Source organism: Pithys albifrons, chromosome 19 (assembly GCF_047495875.1).
Source record: "Pithys albifrons albifrons isolate INPA30051 chromosome 19, PitAlb_v1, whole genome shotgun sequence".
Classification (NCBI taxonomy): domain Eukaryota; kingdom Metazoa; phylum Chordata; class Aves; order Passeriformes; family Thamnophilidae; genus Pithys; species Pithys albifrons.
Genome location: NC_092476.1, coordinates 8,494,178 through 8,514,390, shown reverse-complemented (window position 1 = coordinate 8,514,390; position 20,213 = coordinate 8,494,178). Strand labels below are relative to the sequence as shown.

General features: G+C 47.9%; 1 protein-coding gene across 3 annotated transcripts; it reads right to left on the bottom strand.

The window, feature by feature from the left end:
* Positions 1–15,178: 15,178 nt before the first annotated feature.
* On the bottom strand, positions 15,179–19,632 carry UTS2R (urotensin 2 receptor). Of its 3 annotated transcripts, XM_071573622.1 has the most exons (3): positions 19,192–19,423; positions 15,987–16,908; positions 15,179–15,875 (listed from the first exon to the last, which is right to left on the bottom strand). In XM_071573622.1, exons 2-3 carry the CDS (start codon positions 16,761–16,763, stop codon positions 15,615–15,617), a joined length of 1,038 nt encoding a protein of 345 aa, XP_071429723.1. In that variant the 5' UTR covers positions 16,764–16,908; positions 19,192–19,423; the 3' UTR covers positions 15,179–15,614. The 3 variants fall into 3 exon arrangements, with proteins under 3 accessions (XP_071429723.1, XP_071429722.1, XP_071429721.1); XM_071573621.1 differs by lacking the exon at positions 19,192–19,423 and adding an exon at positions 19,441–19,632 and having other exon boundaries at positions 15,179–16,908; XM_071573620.1 differs by having other exon boundaries at positions 15,179–16,908.
* Between the last annotated feature and the right edge of the window lie 581 nt (positions 19,633–20,213).

Sequence of the window (20,213 nt, the reverse complement as noted above, 5' to 3'; positions counted from 1 at the left end):
GCTGTCAGGGACTTAGTGATGGGTCAACATTTATTAAACATGGACTTCTGTAGCCTCCAGCTTGCAATATCTGCCCTTAAGCCCTGCCTGGGAGATCAGCAGGGCTTTTGGTGGCTGGTTGCAATAAACTAGATTTTCCTCAAGGTAAATTTATTTTTTCCAGAAGAATTACTGATGGTTTCCTTTCATTCAGGTTTTCTAAATTAGACATGGATGCAAAGAGTATAATTTCTGTGGGATGGCTGCCACAGAGCCTGCCACAGAGCAGGGAAAGTGTGTCAAATTAAATCTTGCATTTGCTCCTACTGGTTTTTGTGACCTTGTTTGTGGTTAAATCCCCAAATACTGGAGCTAATAACTTGCTGACAGGAATGCCTTTGGGAAAAGTTACTGTGAGTGATTATTTGCAGGGAGCAAATGTGTCAATTTGCAAGTGTGAAAATTGCCATCAGAAAACCAGGTCTGTGAGTGTGTTTCATCTGGCTGGGGACCTGCAGAAATCCCACTGACACCAGTGGCCAGTCCAAACTGAGCGACAAAAATCCAAAAATCTATCTGAAGAAATGCCTGCTAGAAATGAATCCAGTTGAGTAATTGATAACTGGGTCTTTGGTAAATCACAAAAGGAGAAGAAGGAAAGTAGATGGAAGAAAATACTGTGTTTGCTTCACTCTGAGACATGGCTATGGCCACCTTGCACTTGCTGATTACAGTTATTTTACACTACTTTGATGCTCATGTGTCTCTTCTGGATGCAAAGAATTTGTGCCACAGGATGAACAATTTTATTGGGTTCAGGAACCACTTAATAGCATCGTGACAGATATTTTCCAGGTCTGTTTTATTGTGGCAAATGAGGACTGTCTCCATTGCATGAATTCTTAGAACTTGTCACTTCTAATACACTGTTAATCCATCAGTTGTTCAGAGCATGAAGGGGATTGCTGTCTCCATAGTGGTGCCTGCAGACTGTTTCCATATTTGTCCCTTTTTTTCTTCCCCATACTCATTAACTGAGGGGCAAAAAGTGTTGTGGGGCAAATGCATGATGCTGGTAGTTTAATGAGTTTGTTGGCTTCTGTTTCACAGTGCAGATGAACTGATTTACAGAGGATCATGAGAGGGAAAAGTGTGCCTGTGGCTTTAGTGCCTCAGCATAAGGTACAATTTCACCTCTCCAAGGGAGGTGACTCCTAAAGCCAGCTGATGTTATAGTGAGAAATGTAGGTGATCATTTCCCTTTATGTTTTCATCATCTCCAGAGTTACTCATTCCTGTGCAACTGTTTGATCTGTTTCAGCTGAGACTAGCAAAGGAAAAAGCTGATCTTCAATGACTACTGGATAAAAGAATACAGATGCCACTGGTTGTATTTCTGTGCTGCAGCTTGGGGTGTGTATGTCTGGTAGGAGATGTTTATGTGGCTGTGCTTTGGCAAGCACTGGCACAGCCATGTTGTACAATGGCACCTTTCTTTCCCTCAGCTGGTGCTTCAGGCTGTATCTGTGGGGGTCTCAGCCCTTTCTTTATCTGCTCCTGTTAATGTTAAGCACTGTGTGCTTTCTAAGTGCCTTGCATAGATGAAGTGGGGCAAAGGGGGAATCACTTTAGGGTGACCAGGTGCCTGGGTTTAGCTGGGACAGCCACAGCATGTGGATCCTGGTCTTCCTGATGAAGGTTTCTCCAGGATACACTCATTCATGATTCTGTTTTTGCCACATGCTTCTCTCCACATCATAATTTTAGCAATTTACCCATTCCCAGCCTGTGGCACCAGACCAGGAGACAAGTGGCACAGGTTTTTGGGGCACTTGGTACGAGGTGTGTGCCTGTGGAATACCCTGGGTCAGGGCACAGGCAGAGTAGGGCAGAGCCCTTTGCTCCAGGTTCAGTTGCTGCACCTGCAGGATGTGACTCAGATTTCTTTTGCTGGGTTGAGTTTCACCTGCTGAGAATAACAAGGATTATGCACTAGTAAAGCTGGGGAATAGCAGGAGTAGGAGTGCTCTTATCCTGCAGGACACTTTCTCCCAGCATTCCCAGCACTGTCAGTGGTCTCACTTCATCAATTAAACCCAGCTCTCATGGTGGAGAAAAGCAATGCCAGGCTCTGCACTGTGCCATCCTGCTGGCATCAGGGATGCTGGCAGCAGCCTGTGCAAGTTCAGCATGGTGCCCACCCAGTGTGAGCAGCACTTTAACCCCTGCTCCTCCCTGTGGGGAGGGTCCTGCTGCTGGAAACCAGCCCTTCCCACAGCAGGAGCACTGGGGTTGTCTCTGCTGAGGAGCTCCTGCCCAGCTGTGCCAGTCACTGTGTGGGCTGGGGGACAATGCTGGAGGGGGCTCAGGCCAGGTGTAATGATGCCCCTGGCACCATCTCTGTCTCTGCAGCATATCCCCAGTTCTGCTGGGGGGGGAGTCTGACAGGTCGATGTGGGGAAGGCACAGCATCTCCTAGAGCCACTTGCTTCTGCCTTTTGATATTCTTCCTTTCTGCTGAGCCTGTAGCACGTCCCTGCCCTTTGCTGGTGAGCTCAGACTTGTCAGCCCCTGCTGCCAGCAGGCCATGTCCCTGCAGAGAGAGGAAGAGGCACAGGGGGGCCCTTTCAGTGTCACCCCATGAAATCCCACCCCTTGATTCAGGCCACCCCCTCAGGAGAGGGATTCTCATATTTGAGCCATTGAAGATAATTTTTAAATTGTCATAAAACACCAAAATTCCAGGAGACTTTACCCATCCTGTTCCTGCAATGGGAGATCCAAACCAGAGTTTGTTCTGCTTGTGCACACAGAGATCAGAATTCCTGAATGCAAATCATGCTGGAGTTCTTGGGATTAGCTGCTGCTTCTGGGAGCAAACGATACTGAGGCACTGAATTCTTTCAGCTGTCTATTCAGGGTGACATCAGTGCTGGCACTTGTTTGTGTGTTGTCTCTCCCACCACTGTCTGCTTTCTCACTCTGCTTTTCACACTCCAAAAGCCACTAGTGCTGCTGCTGATTGGAACAGAAATGCAGAGTCCCATTGGACACTTAGGATCATTTAGAAAGGAAAAAAAAAAAGAGGGGAAATAGAAACCTGGAATGAATTTTGCTGCTTGTGGGAGATGAAAGCAAGAGCCCTCTGCAGAGTGGGGGCTGTGTGAGGATGGGTTTCTCCCAGTCTCACTGCTGGGCCAAGCCCTCCTCCTCACACTGCACAGGGATTTCAGTCTGGGCTCTGTCATGGATAAAGAGAGAAATTAAAACCCCTGGTGACTTCAGAAGGAAAAGTGTCCATTTGTGAGAAAGTTTACACTACTAAGCTCTTCTGAAAAGGATGCCAAGGTAATGTTTCCATGAAACGTGACATTACAGGATGACTCCCAGCTAAACAATTAGTGATGATAATATCCATTCCTCTAGAGAAGGCTGCAGATTCCTCCCTTGCCTGATGTATATGGTCTTGAGTTCCAAACATCTGCCTACTTAATCTGTTGTCACTGCTGTAGTGGCACCACCAGCCAAGGCATTTGCTTTCTGTCTCCTGACACCATGCCTTGAAATGGTAATTTGTTCCTCAGGCCTCAGAAAAGGCAGGACCTGGATGCTTTCCTCATCCCAGTGTCCTGAAGCCAACCAGTCCTGCTGGCAGACTTAACTCCCAGTATGTGTAGCCCTGTCTGCTGGTGGGTATCTGAGCCCAATGCTCTGTGGGAAGGGTGTTCTCAAAGTGCTTGTGGGGTTTCGACTGGTGACAGTTTTGGAGGTTACTCTTCATGCAAATGCAGCTGCCCAGGCAAGTGCAAACCGATCCCCATCCTTCTTCTATGGGCCATGCTGAAGTTATTTATTAGGTTTTAAAATTAGAGGTTGATCTACAGCAGGGTTTGGATTGCTGCAGTAAGATTTTTTAGACTTGGGATGTGCTTCCACCTCCTAAGCATGTGGTAGCTCTTTCTGCTGTCCTTTTGAGGCAACTTTGAGCAGGTAAACACTGGTTTGATGAGAAGAGCAAGGGGCTGGGAATTAGGCAGAGAAGTGAGTGTCTGTGAGACTGCAAAAAGGGATGTACCCATCCTTTGTGCTCCAACTGCAGTTCTGAGAGAGAGGGAGGAGCTGGGTGTATAACGGGGCAAACAGATCTCTGCATTTCCAAAGTGCTTTGGAGAGTCAATGAAAACCCTCAGAGAAATGCACTTTGCACCCAGCCTGGTTATGAGATAAAGCACATGTTTCTGTTGTGCCTGTGTGAGCAGAAAAGGCACTGTCAGTCCTGCCAGCTGTTAATGTGCCATTATCTAAGTAGCATCAGATAAAACATTGTCTCTAATAATTGATTTTAAAGTGCTTATTTGAAAGCTTTCCCGCCCATGCACACCTGCTGCTTCTCTATAGTATCTTCTTTAGTTTCTGATGTGTTGAATGACATGGGGATTGTAAGAGAAAACACTAGAAGTCAGGAGAAAAGAAAAGAAAAAAGAAAAGAAAAGGTTTGTTCCCTCTGTGTGATGTGTCCTGTTTTCCTTGCCCATATCTCTGCCAGAATGGGCAGCATCCATTTCACCTGAGGGAGATGGGAGATGCATCCTTGTGTGGCAGAAGGTGGGCAAGGACTTGAGGCAGCAGGAGCAGCCAAGGTCAGCTGGGTGCTCTTCCCCTTTGAACAGTGGCCTTTGAGCTGGTCCCAGATTTATAGTGCTTGAAATAAGAGTGATTTGCTGTAGGGCCTCAGTGCATTGAGCTGCAGAGTTATATGAAGCTCTTTGATTGTGGTTTGGTCCAGCAAGGTGCAATTTCCTGTAGGATAACCACATACCTTGCAATGCCCATTATACTCATTTGCAGCTGCTGTCAGATTCTGACTAATGGCACTCAGCCCCTCTGGTTACAGAGGTGTGTGAGCTCCTGCCAAACTGGCCTGCAGGACCAGCCGTGCCTTCTGTAGCTCCTGTGCTACCCATGAAATTATGAACCAAATGCAAGGATCACAAATGTTAATGCTGTGACTCTGGGATGATACAGATCTATCCCAGAGCTGTGTGTGGGAAGTCCCCATCAGGTCTAGACCCTACTGAGAGGCACATCCTTCCCAGGCTGAAGAAGAGGCACATCCTTCCCAGGCTGGAGAAGAGGCACATGGTGCAGTGACAGGTGTAGGAGGGCCCAGACACTGAGGTCACCTGCTTGAAGCTGGGGTGGGTCTCTGGCCGTTAAGAGACTGAGTTTCTGGGCCACATTGGATCTGGGCAGTCCTTACATCCATTTGTACATTGTAGGTGTAGTTAAGTGCTTGCAAGTGCTGCTCCCCCTCCAGAGCCAGTCCCTTGTCCCCTGCTTGCCCTATGCCATGCCTTGAGCTGGGTGTGCCAGTTGTACCAGTGCTCCTGGTACTGCTGCTGCTGAGGTTCTTCCAAGGAGGTGGCTGCAGGGAACACAGAAATTCACTGTAGGCCAACACAGCTTTCTGTTACAGGAGTGATGAAGGGCAAATTGTTCCTCCCTGTGGGGTTTTTAGGTGCTGCCATTACCAGGCTCTTGCGTTCCCCTGGCTTGGCTGAGCTGGTTTGGCACAGGAGAGGCTTAGAGGTCGTGGGGGTGATGCTAAGCAGATGTGATACAGATCTCTGGGAAAGTCTTGGAAAATTCTTTGGATGAAAGTGAGTGCTGGTGGTTTTTATTTGTCTTCCATAACCCTTTACCCAAAGAATACACTTTGCTCTTCTCAGGACTGAAGGACAGCTCTGTCATCTTTGCAGCTGATCCATCAGGAATGTTAACAAAGAGGGTTAGGAAGAACGTGCTGGTTTTGCTCCTGTGCACAGCCATGAACTCCCCACGGATCTGCCTCTGCCATGCACAAAAGGACTGTCCAAACACCTTCACTCTGACATGACCACATGCAAATGCCCACTGAGCTGGATCTGCTCTCCTATGTGGTTACTCTGGTGGCCACAGGCAATTTTGGGTTCCCCCATCACTTGGCATCATGAGTCCCTCTCACCCTCTGCTCTGCAAGCTCTGCAGAGCCCTGAATGAGAATAACACATTCACAAGAAGTACATCAATAAATGAAATGGAGGCAGAGAAACCTCCACAGGAGCGGAGCTGCCTTGGATGGTGCCAGAACAATCCTGTTCCTCACCCCCTGCCAAACTTCACTCCAAAGAAACGTCTGCCATTTAATTCAGCCTGGGGGTATTTTTCTTCCATTTAAAAGAGCACCCTTATAAACATCCCTTCAGCCCAGGGGCCACGTGCCAAGGACAGCTCGGTGGTGCTGGGAGCAGCAACACGCTCAGCACTGTTCCCATTTCAGCTCATCTCCCAGGAGGGCAGGTTTTCCATGGGCTCTCCCAGGGTCCACAGCAAGGAGATGCCAAACCTCTGGGGCATGAAGCACTTTGCCAGGTAGATGGTTTTGGCTCACGTGGCCTTGGGTAGAGCTCTCCTTGCTTGTACCCCAGTGTTTCTTGCTCCCCTTTCCAACCAAACTGGCAGGTCCTCTCTCTTCCTGGAAGTTATTTTGCTCAGAAATACAGAAAGCACAGAGCTGTGTGTTAGTTTATGCTAAAGGGAAGATCCAAGAGGTATAGAATGTACTGCTGTTTCATGCATTGATCTCACAGGTCTCCAGCAAGGAAAATGGATGTTGTGAGTTTTGCTTTATTGACAGGAGTGCAGCAGTGCTTGCTCAGGGCCCAGACCTGGGACTGGAGCTCACCTTCCTGCAGGAGAGGCAGAGGAGACACCCTGCCACACTGTTCCCTGCTCAGCGCTCAGCAGTTTGGAGATATGAGCTATTCTGGAGTTTGCTAATCCCCAGGAGACACATACCCACAGCCTTTCCCCATCCCTGTCTGGCAGACTGTCACCCAAAGCTGCACAGCTCCTTTTCTCTGGGCACCCCATCTCATTGCTCTTTCCTGGTGTTCAGGGAGGTTTGTTTGCCCTGAAATTCCCACATATTCTGCCTCTTGCTGAGCCACAGCAGGGAGTAACACACACAAGCTCTCAGGCTTGTGCAGAGAAGCCTCATGAAAGGCTGTTTCTACAGTTTCTAAACCCTTCAAAGCCAGTTTTGAGGTGTAGCTTCTTGGCTGGCATGGACTGTAAGTAGCTGCAGTGGGTGTCAGTGCAGCCCTGGGTAGTGCTGTGGGTACCTCAAGCTCCCAAAGCTGCAAATTCAGCTTGTTTATCTAAGGAGGAACAACAGCATTTAGGTGTTCCTGGGTTCATCTGACACGAGGCTGCTTTCCTGCAGACTGATAGCAAATCCATTTGGGCAGTGATGGATTTACCTGACCAGTCAGAGAAGCTCTAAATATGCCAGTGCAGCTCTTCCATAAGCACATATCCAGAGTTATTCATTCTTTTCACAGCAGGGTAGAAAGGCTGCTTTATTACTCATAGTGAAAAAAAAATAAAAGAGAAGAAAGGATATTTGCTGCAATGACTCTGGAGGCAGCTGCATCACCTGGCTGGGGCAGGCAGATTTTTTTTTAATTTTTAATGTTTAAAGTAGGTGGTATCTATGATTCTTTAAACTTCTGAGATAATCCTTGGGCACTGCAAACCTGTTTGAAATTCTCTGGTGGTTTTTTTTTTTTCTGTTAAGGATTTTAACACTCTGGTGTTCCTGTAGAATGGGAGAAAGAGCTTTTAGGTCTCTGGTGGCTGAATAGAGTCAATTATTCCTATCACCTGGACAGGGAGTCTGAGGTTGGCAGCTGCATGGATGGGATGGAGCCGTCTGCCAGCTGGGCATGGGTGTGCCCAACCTCCCTGGGCAAAGGCAACCATAAAGAACAGCTTCAGTGGGGTCTGCACGAACACTGAGTGTCCACAATCCCATCGGTGCTTTGGTGCCAGTTGTTTTCTCTTAGAGGTTATTAAGTTTCAGCTCCATCAATTAATCAGGTAGAGCAGAAAATGAAGCTCCTTCCTGGCTGCAATGTAGACGTGGGGCAGCATTAGGTGTTTGTTTCAGGGTATGTTCTGTTGCAGGTTGGCCCAACAGCAGATCTGTTCAGACACAGGCTTCAAACCAAGAAGTTTTAGACAGCAGAAAGCAAGTCAAGCCCCATCAGCTTACAAAGATGTTTTCTTCTTTAATTACATAAACTAAATCACAGCCAGCCCACCAGTTAGCACTGATTAATCCAAAAGGGAAAGTGCTTTTACTATTTTTGGGCCATCACAAAGAAGCTGGGGACATGACGATGTTCTAATTAGGCCAGATGGCCAAAGCTGCTCTACTGAAACCCAGCCTTGGACGAGAGGCTGGACCAGCACAGGAAGCACAGGAAGGTTCAGCACAGGCTGCCCTTAAAGAGTGGAAATGTACCATTCTCTGGTACTCCAAGGACTGGGAAGCTTTGGAAATTCCCCCTCATGTCACCTTGTTTTGCACTATTTGTAGCACAGTGGGGTAGATCTCAGGTTTGAATACTGCAAGTCTGGTAAATGGGGTATTTCAGCATTCATGAGATCATTTGATAGCTTGACTGTTATTGACAAGCTGAAATGCATGTTTTCTGGGGCCAAAGGGTCAAAAATGTTTGGGATGCTTCTTGCTTTTGAGTTTGGTTGGGGTTTTTAGTATAACTTGGTATAAGTGCATTGACTCCAGTGGAAATGAACCTATTTTTGTTGTTTAGAGACTTGAGCTTGTAGTTTTTCCTTGGTAAACTCAGTTTGCATGAAATAAAAAATTCATGGCCTCAGTTGGAAACATTGGATAGGCAGAGTTTGTGGGAAATTAAACATGTATTTCTTCCAGAGATCTCAGCCTGAGTGTGTCAGTCCTGGGCTCTCTGTGGGGTTTGGCCCAGAGTCCTCATAGTCAAATTTTCCTTTCCATGGGCTGCACATTCCATCCAGTGCAAGGTGGGATCCACCTGCTGCTCTCCCCCTGCCTTGCTCCTCTCCAGGCTTTGCCATGGGTTGCCAAACTACCTGGGTATTTTTCCCCTCCCTTAACTCCAGAGCAGGTGCTTATCTCAGGTCAGGTCCAGCATCTCCCAAGGGCCCTGGCTGGGGTGGTGACCCTCTGACCCTCCAGAGAGGGGGTCAGCAGCTGGGTTGGCAGCTTGGTTGGCAGCTGGGTCTGCAGCTGCTGGGGCTGATGGCCCCCTGTGCTTCCCTGCTGTGGTTGTCCTCAGCACTCGGCTCTCTCCTCTCCCTGTTCTGGGAACAGAATGGAAATTTTCCTCTGAGGGTATCAGAGCAAACCAGTGACTCACCGACTGCCCCAAACATTTTACATCCAGCAATTCTGTTTGTAGAATGCTTGCAGTTAATGAATTAATGATGTTACACTCTCCTTCAAGCAGTAAGCCATAAACTAAAGGAGTAATCAGCAGAAGGATGGCTGCCTGTGCTTCCTGTGGGGTTCTGGATAAACACAAACACAGAAGAAGCCTCAGATTTGTGCACCAAATTCAATATGGAAAAGAAAACCTTGGAAGGAGTGCTGCTAGATTGGTTCCCAAAGCCTGTGGGTACCTGTTGCTACTGGGCTGTGGATGAAAACTCTCTCCTTTTTTAATTCAGTTTTCCTTTTTGAGGCATAATAATTAAGAATTAGACACCTTTGTCATAACATTTGATCCTCACCTTCATAGGGCTCAAAGACTTACCTTACTCACACTTCACTCCTGGCATTTTCTCTTGTTTTCCCCAAGGATTATTTATATTGAGGATCTGCCCATGGGTGGGTGCACCCCTTGTGCTGCCTTTGGCACACCTGAAAAAACAGGTCTTGGGTGTTCTGTGGCTGGAACTGCAGTTGGTGCCACTGAATTAACTCTGTCGGGGGAGGTCAGGATGTCTGTGAATTGGGTGATGCCCAAACTGACAGGGGACTGTAGTACCAGGCAGAGCTGCTGTGGCAAATCCTGTCATGTCTGTCCTGTGCCAGCAGATGTTTCACTCTTATCATTGAGGCAGGTTATTTCACTGATCTTTGTCTTTTATTTGCTCTTATTGCACTATTTCATCATCTTCCTGGACAGCTTTAAACGAGTAACAGCAGCTACTTGACGTGTAATTAAACTTAATAACAGTTTAAATTATGCATGCTTGAGTGGTTTGGTCTTTGAAACTAAATTTATGATATTTGCACTTTCTCTTCTGGCAAAAACATGTGCCTTCCTTGCAGAAAAATGGCTTTGTAGGTGATAAGCATTTGAGAAGACTGGAGTTAGTAGCAAGACTTCAGTGTGCACATAAAACTCTGACATTTTGACTGGTGGATTCCCTGATCTTTAAGTACATCAATGGGCTGTTTGCTCCTGGAAAGCAGAATAAAACTGAGCTAAACTTCCTCTTAGAATGTTTACAGCATTTACTGCATTTGGCCAGCAGCAGTTTGGCTGCAAGGGCAGCCTTGTGGGAGTCACAGTGGTGGGTTTATGGGCTTTTGATCCCACAGTTTTCCAGCCTGTAGCATTTTCCATTGACAGCTGCTTGGAGCACACAGAAGTGAAGTGAAGTAGCTTTGGTTGTAGCATGTGACAGGCTGTGATGTACTTCAGTGTGTGAGAGGGGATAAACTGAGGAAAATGGCTCAATTTTTACAGCCGAAGTGTCTGGGTTGAACCAGTTTTCCTCTTTCTGCACAACTGATGTGTTTTCTTGTTGAATTGCTGCTGAACATGAAGCTGGTGACAACTTACAGCTCCCAAGTCTCTTTCCTCAGCAATAACAGTTACTAAAGGGTCCATGATTGGGTATTTAAACTGAGATTTTTTTCCTATTATCTATTTCTTTAAATCAGCAATGGATTTATCTGCTGCTCAGCTTTCACTCAGAGGTGTGAGGTTGTTTTTTTCCTGCAATGTTTGCAGTTATCTTTTTACTATGCTGAAAAACAGGAACAAATTCCCTGTTTTTGCTCTGCCTGGCCATTTCAAGCCCACTTTTAAATATGTTTCTGTATTCTGGCAGCATATTTAGTTCTCTGCTGTTGCTGTCTCCTCAATTATCTCACTTCCACCACACTTCTGACGTGCCAAGATCAGCAGCCTCAGCTGCAGATCAGCTCTAAGCAGGATTTATATTTGAGTTGAATTTGGAGGTGCAGAAGTGGTCAGAATAATTTAGAACTGAAACTGATTTCACAGCTTTTGCAGTGAATAGATGGCCCAGACCCTCCCTGCACAGCTGGCCTAGATCCAGATGTGCACAGGACAATATTCCATGTGCCCTGGTGCCACTTGCTACTTGGGCCACAGGACTCTTGTAAGAGCCCTGTGGTTTGAACAAAATGGAAAAAGGCTTTTTAAAATTAGGTGTGAGCAAACTGATGAGTAAAACTTGAGAATGTGCTGTTTGGCCTCCTAAAGGCTGAAATGAGGCCATTCAGTATTTGGAAAAAGAAACAATAAAAGAACTTCCAGAGAGATTCTTAAATTTCTGGGTGGATTTGCAAACAGTTTGGGTAAACACAGACATTATCCATTTCTGGCAAAGACAACATCCAGCTGGAAACATTGCCTGGCCCCAGCTGCAGTTTGCTGCCTCTTTCAGCCACCAGAGTGGGTACCTGGTCTTTCCTAGTGAACATTGCAGGGACCCCATCTTTGCCCTGGCCCTTTTTAGGGCACTCTGGTGTATTTACAGCTGTACTTTCTCTGAGTATTGAGACATTGCTAAATGCTCCTTGCTTAAATTAGCAAAAAAATTGGTATTTTGTCTTCTCCTACTTGGAGTTCAGTTGGTAATTCCAGTCTGGGGCACCCAATACCCTGGAGACAGGGGACTTAAAGCTTCAGGGTGATGAAAAAGCCACTGGTCTCAGCCTGCCGAGGAGAAAGACCCAGGAAACAGGATGCAGGTGTGAGGTGTGCAAGCACATGCCCACAGGTACACACACTTCCCTTTCACACCAATTTCAAATTTTATTTATGCAAAAGTCTGCTCTTGGGTCTTTGACCACTTACAGGTTTCTGCAAGGAGGAATAAATAGGGCACAATCATTTTATACTATTATTAAACACACAATTAATCTACATCTTGGAGGAGGCAGTTCCTTCTTTGGCTCTCACTGGCTGCTCTGGCTCCCCATCTGTACTCAGCAGGTTCTTGTGCTTCAGCTGCTGTTTGGTTTCAGGCAGAGAACAGCTCTCTGCTGTTTGGTATCTGAGTGTGCTGATGCCCCATGAAGTTAGTTTGGGCTGCTGAGCTGGGCTCACACTGCTTGGGAAGTGCTCAGAGCCTTGCTTTTACCTGCAGGCTTGGAACAGTGTTCCCTTCCTGCTGCCTGAGCTCAGTGGTGATGGATGAGAGCGCTTGAAGGAGCTAAAAACAACTCCAGCCTGGGGTGGAAATGGAAAGGCTTGAATGAAACATCTCATTGTTTGAAGATGAACCAGTATAGATGGAAACATCACCCACAACCATCCCCTGCCTCGTGGGTGCCTTTTCTCTTGGCTTTGTTGTGCTGATTTGACAAACATACCCCAAGACCTGCTGAGAGACAGCATAAGCTTCAAATGAGAAACAAGACTGTGCAGCCCAGAGCTGAGGCTGAGTGTCCTCCCAGGAAATCAGGGATCCCCAGCTCCCTTCCCAGGAATGCAGGGATCCCCAGCTCCCTTCCCAGGATTGCAGGGATCCCCAGCTCCCTTCCCAGGATTGCAGGGATCCCCAGCTGCTCACCCAGAAAACCAGGGATCCCCAGCTGCCCTCCCAGGAATGCAGGGATCCCCAGATCCCTTCCCAGGAATGTAGGGATCCCCAGCTCCCTTCCCAGTAATGCAGGGATCCCCAGCTGCCCTCCCAGGAATGCAGGGATCCCCAGCTGCCCTCCCAGGAATGCAGGGATCCCCAGCTGCCCTCCCAGGAATGCAGGGATCCCCAGCTCCCTTCCCAGGAATGGAATGCAGGGATCCCCAGCTGCCCTCCCAGGAATGCAGGGATCCCCAGCTGCCCTCCCAGGAATCCAGGGATCCCCAGCTCCCTTCCCAGGAATCCAGGGATCCCCAGCTCCCTTCCCAGGAATGCAGGGATCCTCAGCTGCCGTTCCATGCCCAGTGGGATCCCTGGCATGGCCTCACACCCCCAGCACTCTGCCCACACTGTTTTCAGAGTTCTCACTGCACCAACAGAGCCGTGGCAGGTGTTTTGCAACTATTTTCTGTGAGATGGGCTGGTTGGGGTGGGTTTGGAGAAGTGAATCAGAGCAGAGCTGCTGAGGATGAAGGGGTCAGACTCAACAACTGGAGGTAGAATTTCTGTGTCTTTCAGTAGCTCTGCACTGTCTGCATTGGTGTGTAGTGCCTGGGTGAGTTGAGATTTGAAAACCACCCTTTCCTTTTGACTATCTGATTTTAGAAAGGATGGACTGTGCTTTCAAAAGGTTGAGCCCAAAGTAGCTTTCATTCACAACCATGGAAACTGCTCATCCTGAGCTTGTTTTGAGCTTGTCTGGGTATTCCTGAGCAAGGAGAAATTTAAATTGCCAATTAAAAAAAGAAAAAAAAAAAAGAGAGGCTAAATTTTACATTCTGACTCACGATAGATACTTGGCTATATAAGTGCAAAATGGGTTCAGGAATGTGGATTAGATAACAGGAAAAAAATTTTCACTGAAAGGGTGGTCAGGCTTTGGAACAGGCTGCCCAGTGAAGTGGTGGAATCACCATCCCTGGAAGTGTTCAAAACACATATGGAAGTGATACTTGGGGACATAATTTAGTGGTCAACGCTGTGGTGCTGGCTGAGGACTTTATGATCTTAGAGGTCTTTTTCAATGTTAATGATTCTGTGATTCTATGGCAAGTGTCTTTACCTTTCTCCATGGCCTCCCTCTTCCTTACAGTGGAATGAAAGAGGCTTTACTCTAATGGGCTGTGACTAATGTGTCTCCAGCCTGAGGAAACTAAGTCTGAAAACTAACAACTACTGCCAGCACAGGAGACAATCAAATATAATGGTATTTCTACCCCTCTGAAATAAGGAAGGGGCTAATCCTGAAGTGGGACTTGCTGGCACACCAGCAGGGTGCAGGTAAGCTGCCCTGACCCACAGGACCACTGTGGATGCTGCGAGTGGAGGAGGTTGGGAACACATCAAGGGCACTCCAGTTCAAACTGCCTGCACAAGAATCCTCTCTCATGACATGTAATCTTCTCCATTCATAACAAATTTCAGCTCAGGCATGACAGGCACAGTTACTTTGGCAAGCACACCACACAGGGAGGCTGGACAAGGAGCTTCCTTCCCTGTCCCTCTGAGCAAAGGCCATTTAAATGCCTTGAAGGGGAATAGATGGTCAAAACCTAAACTCAGTTTCAGTCTAAGCAAACAGAGCTCTGCCAAGTGGCATCACACTGCACTTCTGAGCTCACTCCTAAGCATTAATTTGCTTCTAATTCTGTGACTTGGTTAGAGTTGTGCTGGCATTGCACCACTGCCCCCTTGCTAATGAGGTAGCAGGGCTGATGCAAGCAGAGGACTCCTCTCTGGACACTGGCAGCATCCCAGAGAAGGTACTTTTAGTCTTATTGGAGATGTGCCAGATATCACAGATGATATATTTATACTAATGGTGCTTTATCATCAGTGAAGGCCAGGACAGGCAACGTGTTCTTGGTGTGGCCAGGACCACATTTGCTTTTTGTAGCAGAAAAATAAAATCATGTCCTGTGAAGGGAACAAGTTCCCTTGTATCAGGAACCTAGTGCTTTTGTAATTGGGAATATTAGGCACTCCAGTGAGCATAGCTGTGCCCACTGGAAATGCCACCTCCTCACCCCCCCTCCTCTCCCTCTGTCCTTTCCTCCTGGAATTGGTGATGCAGATCTGATGCCTCAGGTTGGATGTTGCAGTTTGTCGATGGATGCCCTGAGAATAACAAAGTCAGAGGATCCCAATTCCTCTTTGGAGGAGGTCAGAGGGTGGATATCTTTGTCCAGGGCAGATGGTGCTGCCCCACATTGGTGTTTATGTGTTTGGGGTCAGCATATTATGGGATGCTGAGTGTTCCCTGACTGTGGCACTGTCACGGGAAGCCTGACTTGCTAAAAGACCTGTGGTGTAACTCCACTGCAGACACCTGGGTGAACAAAGACTCAAGCACAGGAGTGCAGAATAAATGTGAGATGGCCAAAACCAGGACAAGCACTCCTGGATATGCCTCATCCACTTTGTCCAGTCCTGCCCCAAATGCAAATGAGATTGTGTGTCACAAACATCAGCTGCTTTCTCTTTATTTCATTGTTTTCAGTCCTCACACAACTACAAATTTAACATTACTGTTAGAGAAAAAAAAAGAGGCAACTACAGCCATTCATGGGATAACATAATTTCAAACGCTGTGAGACAGTTGATACTATTAAAAATCATGGCCTGTTATAAGCTTTCATTACTGATGGCTACTTGAGGAGACATACACTATAAAATATAAAGATAGAAAGTGAAAGGCTATTTAGATAGATGTTCAGCTCAGTGCTGCTGGCATCAAATCAGTGGCACTGGAGAAAATGAGAACAGACATACGGCGCAGCCTCCAGACTAAATGTGTGCACATTATGGGGCTGCCAAGGCTTCGCCTTCACAATGGACACTTTAAATCAAAGCAACATTGGAGTCACTCCTTTACTGATTGTTTTTGGAGATATAGTTTACCTTCAGGCACTGCTGTTTCCCAAAGGGGCGTGAGCAAGGACATATGTCTCTGTGCAGTGCTGGCTGCTCGTGGACAGGGATCTCCCTGAAATCCTCTGGAACCGGTTCCTCCTCTGGAAGTACCCACTGCTGCTGCTGAGGGACCGCTGCCTGTTCTTCAGGTACTCCCGGTAGTTTTTGGTGAGCAGAGTGTAGAGGAAGGGGTTGATGCAGCTGTTGCTGTAGGTCAGGCAGGTTGTCAAGTAATTAATGTTCTTCATCACCTTGGGAGATAAAGGGAAGGATTCATAATACTGGAAGAGGAGCTGCCATATCCAGAAAGGCAAGAAGCAAGCCCAGAACACCAGCACTATGGTGAAGATTAGATAGAGCACCTTCTGGTTGGGCAGCCTCTTGGTCTGTTTGAAGGATGCTGTTTGTGACACCCAGTAAATCTTGGCTAAGCGGATATAAAGGTAGCCAATGATCACCCCTGGGCCCACAATGCTGGTGCCAAAAAGGATGGTGAGATAGACTTTGTAGGACAGCTTGCTCCAGGTGGGCAAGCAGATGCTTTTGTTGTCTCTTTGCACCAGCTGGATCATGATGAGCATTGGGAGAGTGAGCAGCAGTGACACCAGCCAGATCACAACGGCAATGGCCTTGCGGTAACTCTTGGACCTCTTCACCGTGTCCAGGGGCTTCAGCACAGCAAAGTAGCGCTCTGTGCTCATGACTGTGAGCGTGAAGATGCTGGCATGCATGGTGAGGAAGTCCAGACTGAACAGGATGCGGCAGCCAATGTCCCCAAAGTACCATTTCTGAATGAAGTAGGTCCCAACGATGAAGGGGATGGTGAGAAGGTAGAGCAGGTCTGCCAGCGCCAGGTTGATGATGTAAATGTACATGGAAGCAGAAGAGCGCAGGTAATGGCACATCACTAGCAAAGTGTACACATTGCCTGTCACCCCAATCACACACATGAGGGAGAGGATTGTCCCAATGGTGCAGATGGCAACCATGTCCTCCGTGGAGCCAGTGGCTGACATCCCATCCCCAGTGGCATTGCTGGAGCCATTGGACCTGATTCTGAACAGGCTGTCCTCACTGGTGTCTGTAACCATGTAGGGGGTGGCAGAAAAGTGGTTCTCCAGCTCATCAGTTAGAGACATCCTCCTGGGGTTTAAAAGCCAGAGGCTTAGGCTTTCCTCATGCCACAGGGGTCTGAAGAGGTTCTTGCTCCAAAAAATGTGACTGCTGAGAGATGGTGAACCATTTTTTAGCGGGGTCCCATCAAAGGACAATCTGCATTCTTCTCTAGAGGAAAGACATCAAAACCAACATATTAGAAATCTGCCAGGGCAACACAAATGCTTAATTAAAAGTTACCTGTCTCTGAGTACGTGTGCACTGCCTGCCTGGCACTGAGCCCACTTGTGTAAGGCTTATGCTGCCATTCTAGGAACCCAGCTGTGAGGAGTGACATCTTAGAGGTTGTCTGTATCACTGGAGCTGCTTACTGCAATCCTTGGAATTAGCTTGGGATTGGAGGAAAAAAGCATTCTTCCTAAATTCATAACAATGACATACAGAGCTAGCAGCATGATTGCATAAACCTCTTTGCTACATTCTTTACTCTGAAGCAGAGAAAGATCTCCCCAAAAACAGAAAACAAACTTAAGATTTACTGTTTGCTGTCCAGTTGTCTGTTTTGTGTTAGTGATGCACTCAAAGCCCTGTCCAGCACTCCTGCAGTGTTTTCACAGAGCAACTTCCCTTGAATGAGAAGCTCCTCCTCTGTCCTGTTAAACGGTAGAGTGACAAAGGCACTTTCTATCTATACAGCAAGGTGTTTCCCTGTGGGTTTTATATGTCTGTAAGCAAGGGGTTTTCATGCTCTCTGTCACAGATCTGTCTGTGGACCTGCCTAAAGAGCCTTGTGCAGCGAGGTGTGGGATTGCTCTGCACTGTGCTAGGCAGGCAGCCACTCTGTACCTGCAGCTCTGGGTTGGCTCCAACTCAGTGCTGTACAAATCATGACAGTATTGCTTTGGATTCCTGCTACTCTGGGTGTAGGCAAAAGGAGGTCAAACCCACCTGTGAGAAATGCTGAAGAAATAGCTACAGAGCCCAAATTTTAAGGCATAGCAAAAGCCTGTGCCATCCCAGACATCACTGCACACAAAGGTGTGTTTGCACTAGGTGTTTTCCAGTGCTCAGACTGCCTCTTTGTTTTGGAAAATGCTGTGGAAGAGGTGCTGGACTGCCTTGTCCTTGTAGGGCTCTTCAGGCAAAGACTTCCCTCTGCCTCATTCCACTGGGCAGGTTGGGTTTCTTTTATCCTGGGAATTTTCAGCTTTCCCCAGTGAGTTTGGTGTCCCTTTGCCTCCACCAACTCTGACTCCTTTGCCTCTTTTCCCCTAAGTAGCTCCTTGGCAGAAGGATTACAGTTCCAGGCCCTCCTCCACTGCTCTTGTGTCACCCTGACAGTGACCTCTGTGGCACTTGAGGATGGACAATTTTCATCCTTTTTGTGACTTGCCCTCACCTTTATCCTGTTACCACCTGCTGAGATGATCTACAGAGATGTAAAAAGAGGACAACTCAGTATCGATGGAGGTTCCCCCTCATTTAACATTTGGGATAGAGGTACAAGAAAAAGAGAGATACACAGAGTCCATCTCCCACCCCATTCTCTGGAGTACAGACATCCAAGGGGGAGAGATGAATTGTTGAGGTGCAGTGGTCAGCTCTGGGCTGGACCTCAGCAGCTTCACCAGCATCTCATCTTTCTTGGAACCTTGTAACCCCAAATCTGCCCCGTCCCTCCCCTGCTGTGCTCTGCATCCCTCCTGCCCGGTATTGGGAATGTGTAGCCAGTCTGTCCATGCACCGATTCGTTCCCTCGTTGCCCACTTTTCTGACATCCATGTATGAGCTGTGCTGGCAGCAAAAGCCTCCTGCAGGGACCCACGGATGCTCCAGGAGCTGTGCCTGCTCCTGTGCCACAAGATTGCCAGCACGCTCGGTCAGAAGCGAATGGCTCTGCTTGGGGTGCTCCAGCTGCGCCTGGAGCTGGTCGCACACTCACCGATCGGCTCAGCGTGCTGGGGACAGCTCATTTCAGGAGCACATTTCCATGTCTGCTCTCTGTGCTCTGGGTGCCTGCCTGTCTGTGCAGCTCCCTGGTGTGACAGCTGAGCCCACTGCATCTCCCTGCTCGGCTCCTCTTCCGCTGAACCTGCCTCTTTTGCTTCATTCATAAAATTCCTACCGCACTAATTCCATTCAGACACTTCACCCATCCCCAGACAAAGCCCACAGTTAGGCAAGTCCTCACTCCTAGAGGAGGGAAATTAAGCCAAAAGGGGAAACCTTGCACTGTTTCAGAGTTTCTGCCGTTGCTGCTCTCGTACATAAACACACACACTCACACACATGCACTCACAATAGAGAGCTTGTTATTCCAAGCAGCCATTCAAGCATCTTACGGTCTAAGGAATTTTCCCAGCCAATCCTGCCTTCCCTCTTCGGTATCATCACACAGGAGTACCACACACATTTACGGCTGTAAATAGAAACGAATTCCTCTGCTCAAACCTTGTTTTTAAATCCAGCAGATGAAGTTTCCCACAAGAAGGAAAATAAAAACCAATCCAGTAGTATCAAAGCTGAAATTTAAAGGAAGAAAAGGGGAAAAAAAAGAAAAAGGGAAAAGAAAAAGAAGAGAATCCTTCCTGGGCAGACTGAGAGCTCCCGGTGCTCCGTCGCATCTGGAGGGGCAGCAGCAGGCAGGGAGCCTGCTGGCCAGCCAAGTATGTTTGAAATCCGTGCGCTCTTAATACTCACATTCCCCTCCCTCCACTCGTGCCGGCTATTTCTGTTCCTCGGTGACGTTCGGCAGAGCGTGCCTTTGACTGCAGCCAGGGAAGAGCTGCTTAAAGCAGCAGCATTTTGGTAGCCGGGGCTTGCTCAAACGGTTGTCCCGTGCCCGGCTGCGAGCCAGGTGGGCACGGGAGACCTGCGGGTTGTTTCACCCCAGGACCGGAGATGAGAAAAGCCATCCCGCCCCTCCTTGCACAGCGCCGGAGAGTGCCAATACCCTGTGCTGCCTGGGCAAAACCATCGAGTCTGGGGGAAGCAAAGGGGTCAGGGAGGATTAAATTCTTGCGGGAGGGTCGGTGCCCAGGGAAACGGCAGAACTCCTTGATTTGGAGATCGATTCCAAAGTGAAGCCGAAGTTCATTCGGGTTGGATGGCGCATTAACAGGCGAATCTGCGTGGTGGTATCACGCACCGCAGCCTCTGAGGTATTTCAGGCTGGCACTAATGAGATGTTACCCCAGGGTTGTTTGGAGTTTGGGTGGTTGCCCTTTCCCAGCGATAGTCAAGGAGGGTAAAGACGGAGCAAGATCAACCCGGGACCTCTAAACAACACAGTGTGAGGAAGGGAGTGGTGCTGGGAAATACTGAAGCAAAACTCTGGATTGTTTTGGGAGCAGCTGAACATTGTGCTGGTTGCTTGCACACAGTGGGATTGCTCTTCCTCTCAGTTCCCTGCTTTATCTCTGTGGACTGCAGGGAATTGCTCCTGATTAATGCCAGCGGGAAGTGAGGAGTAC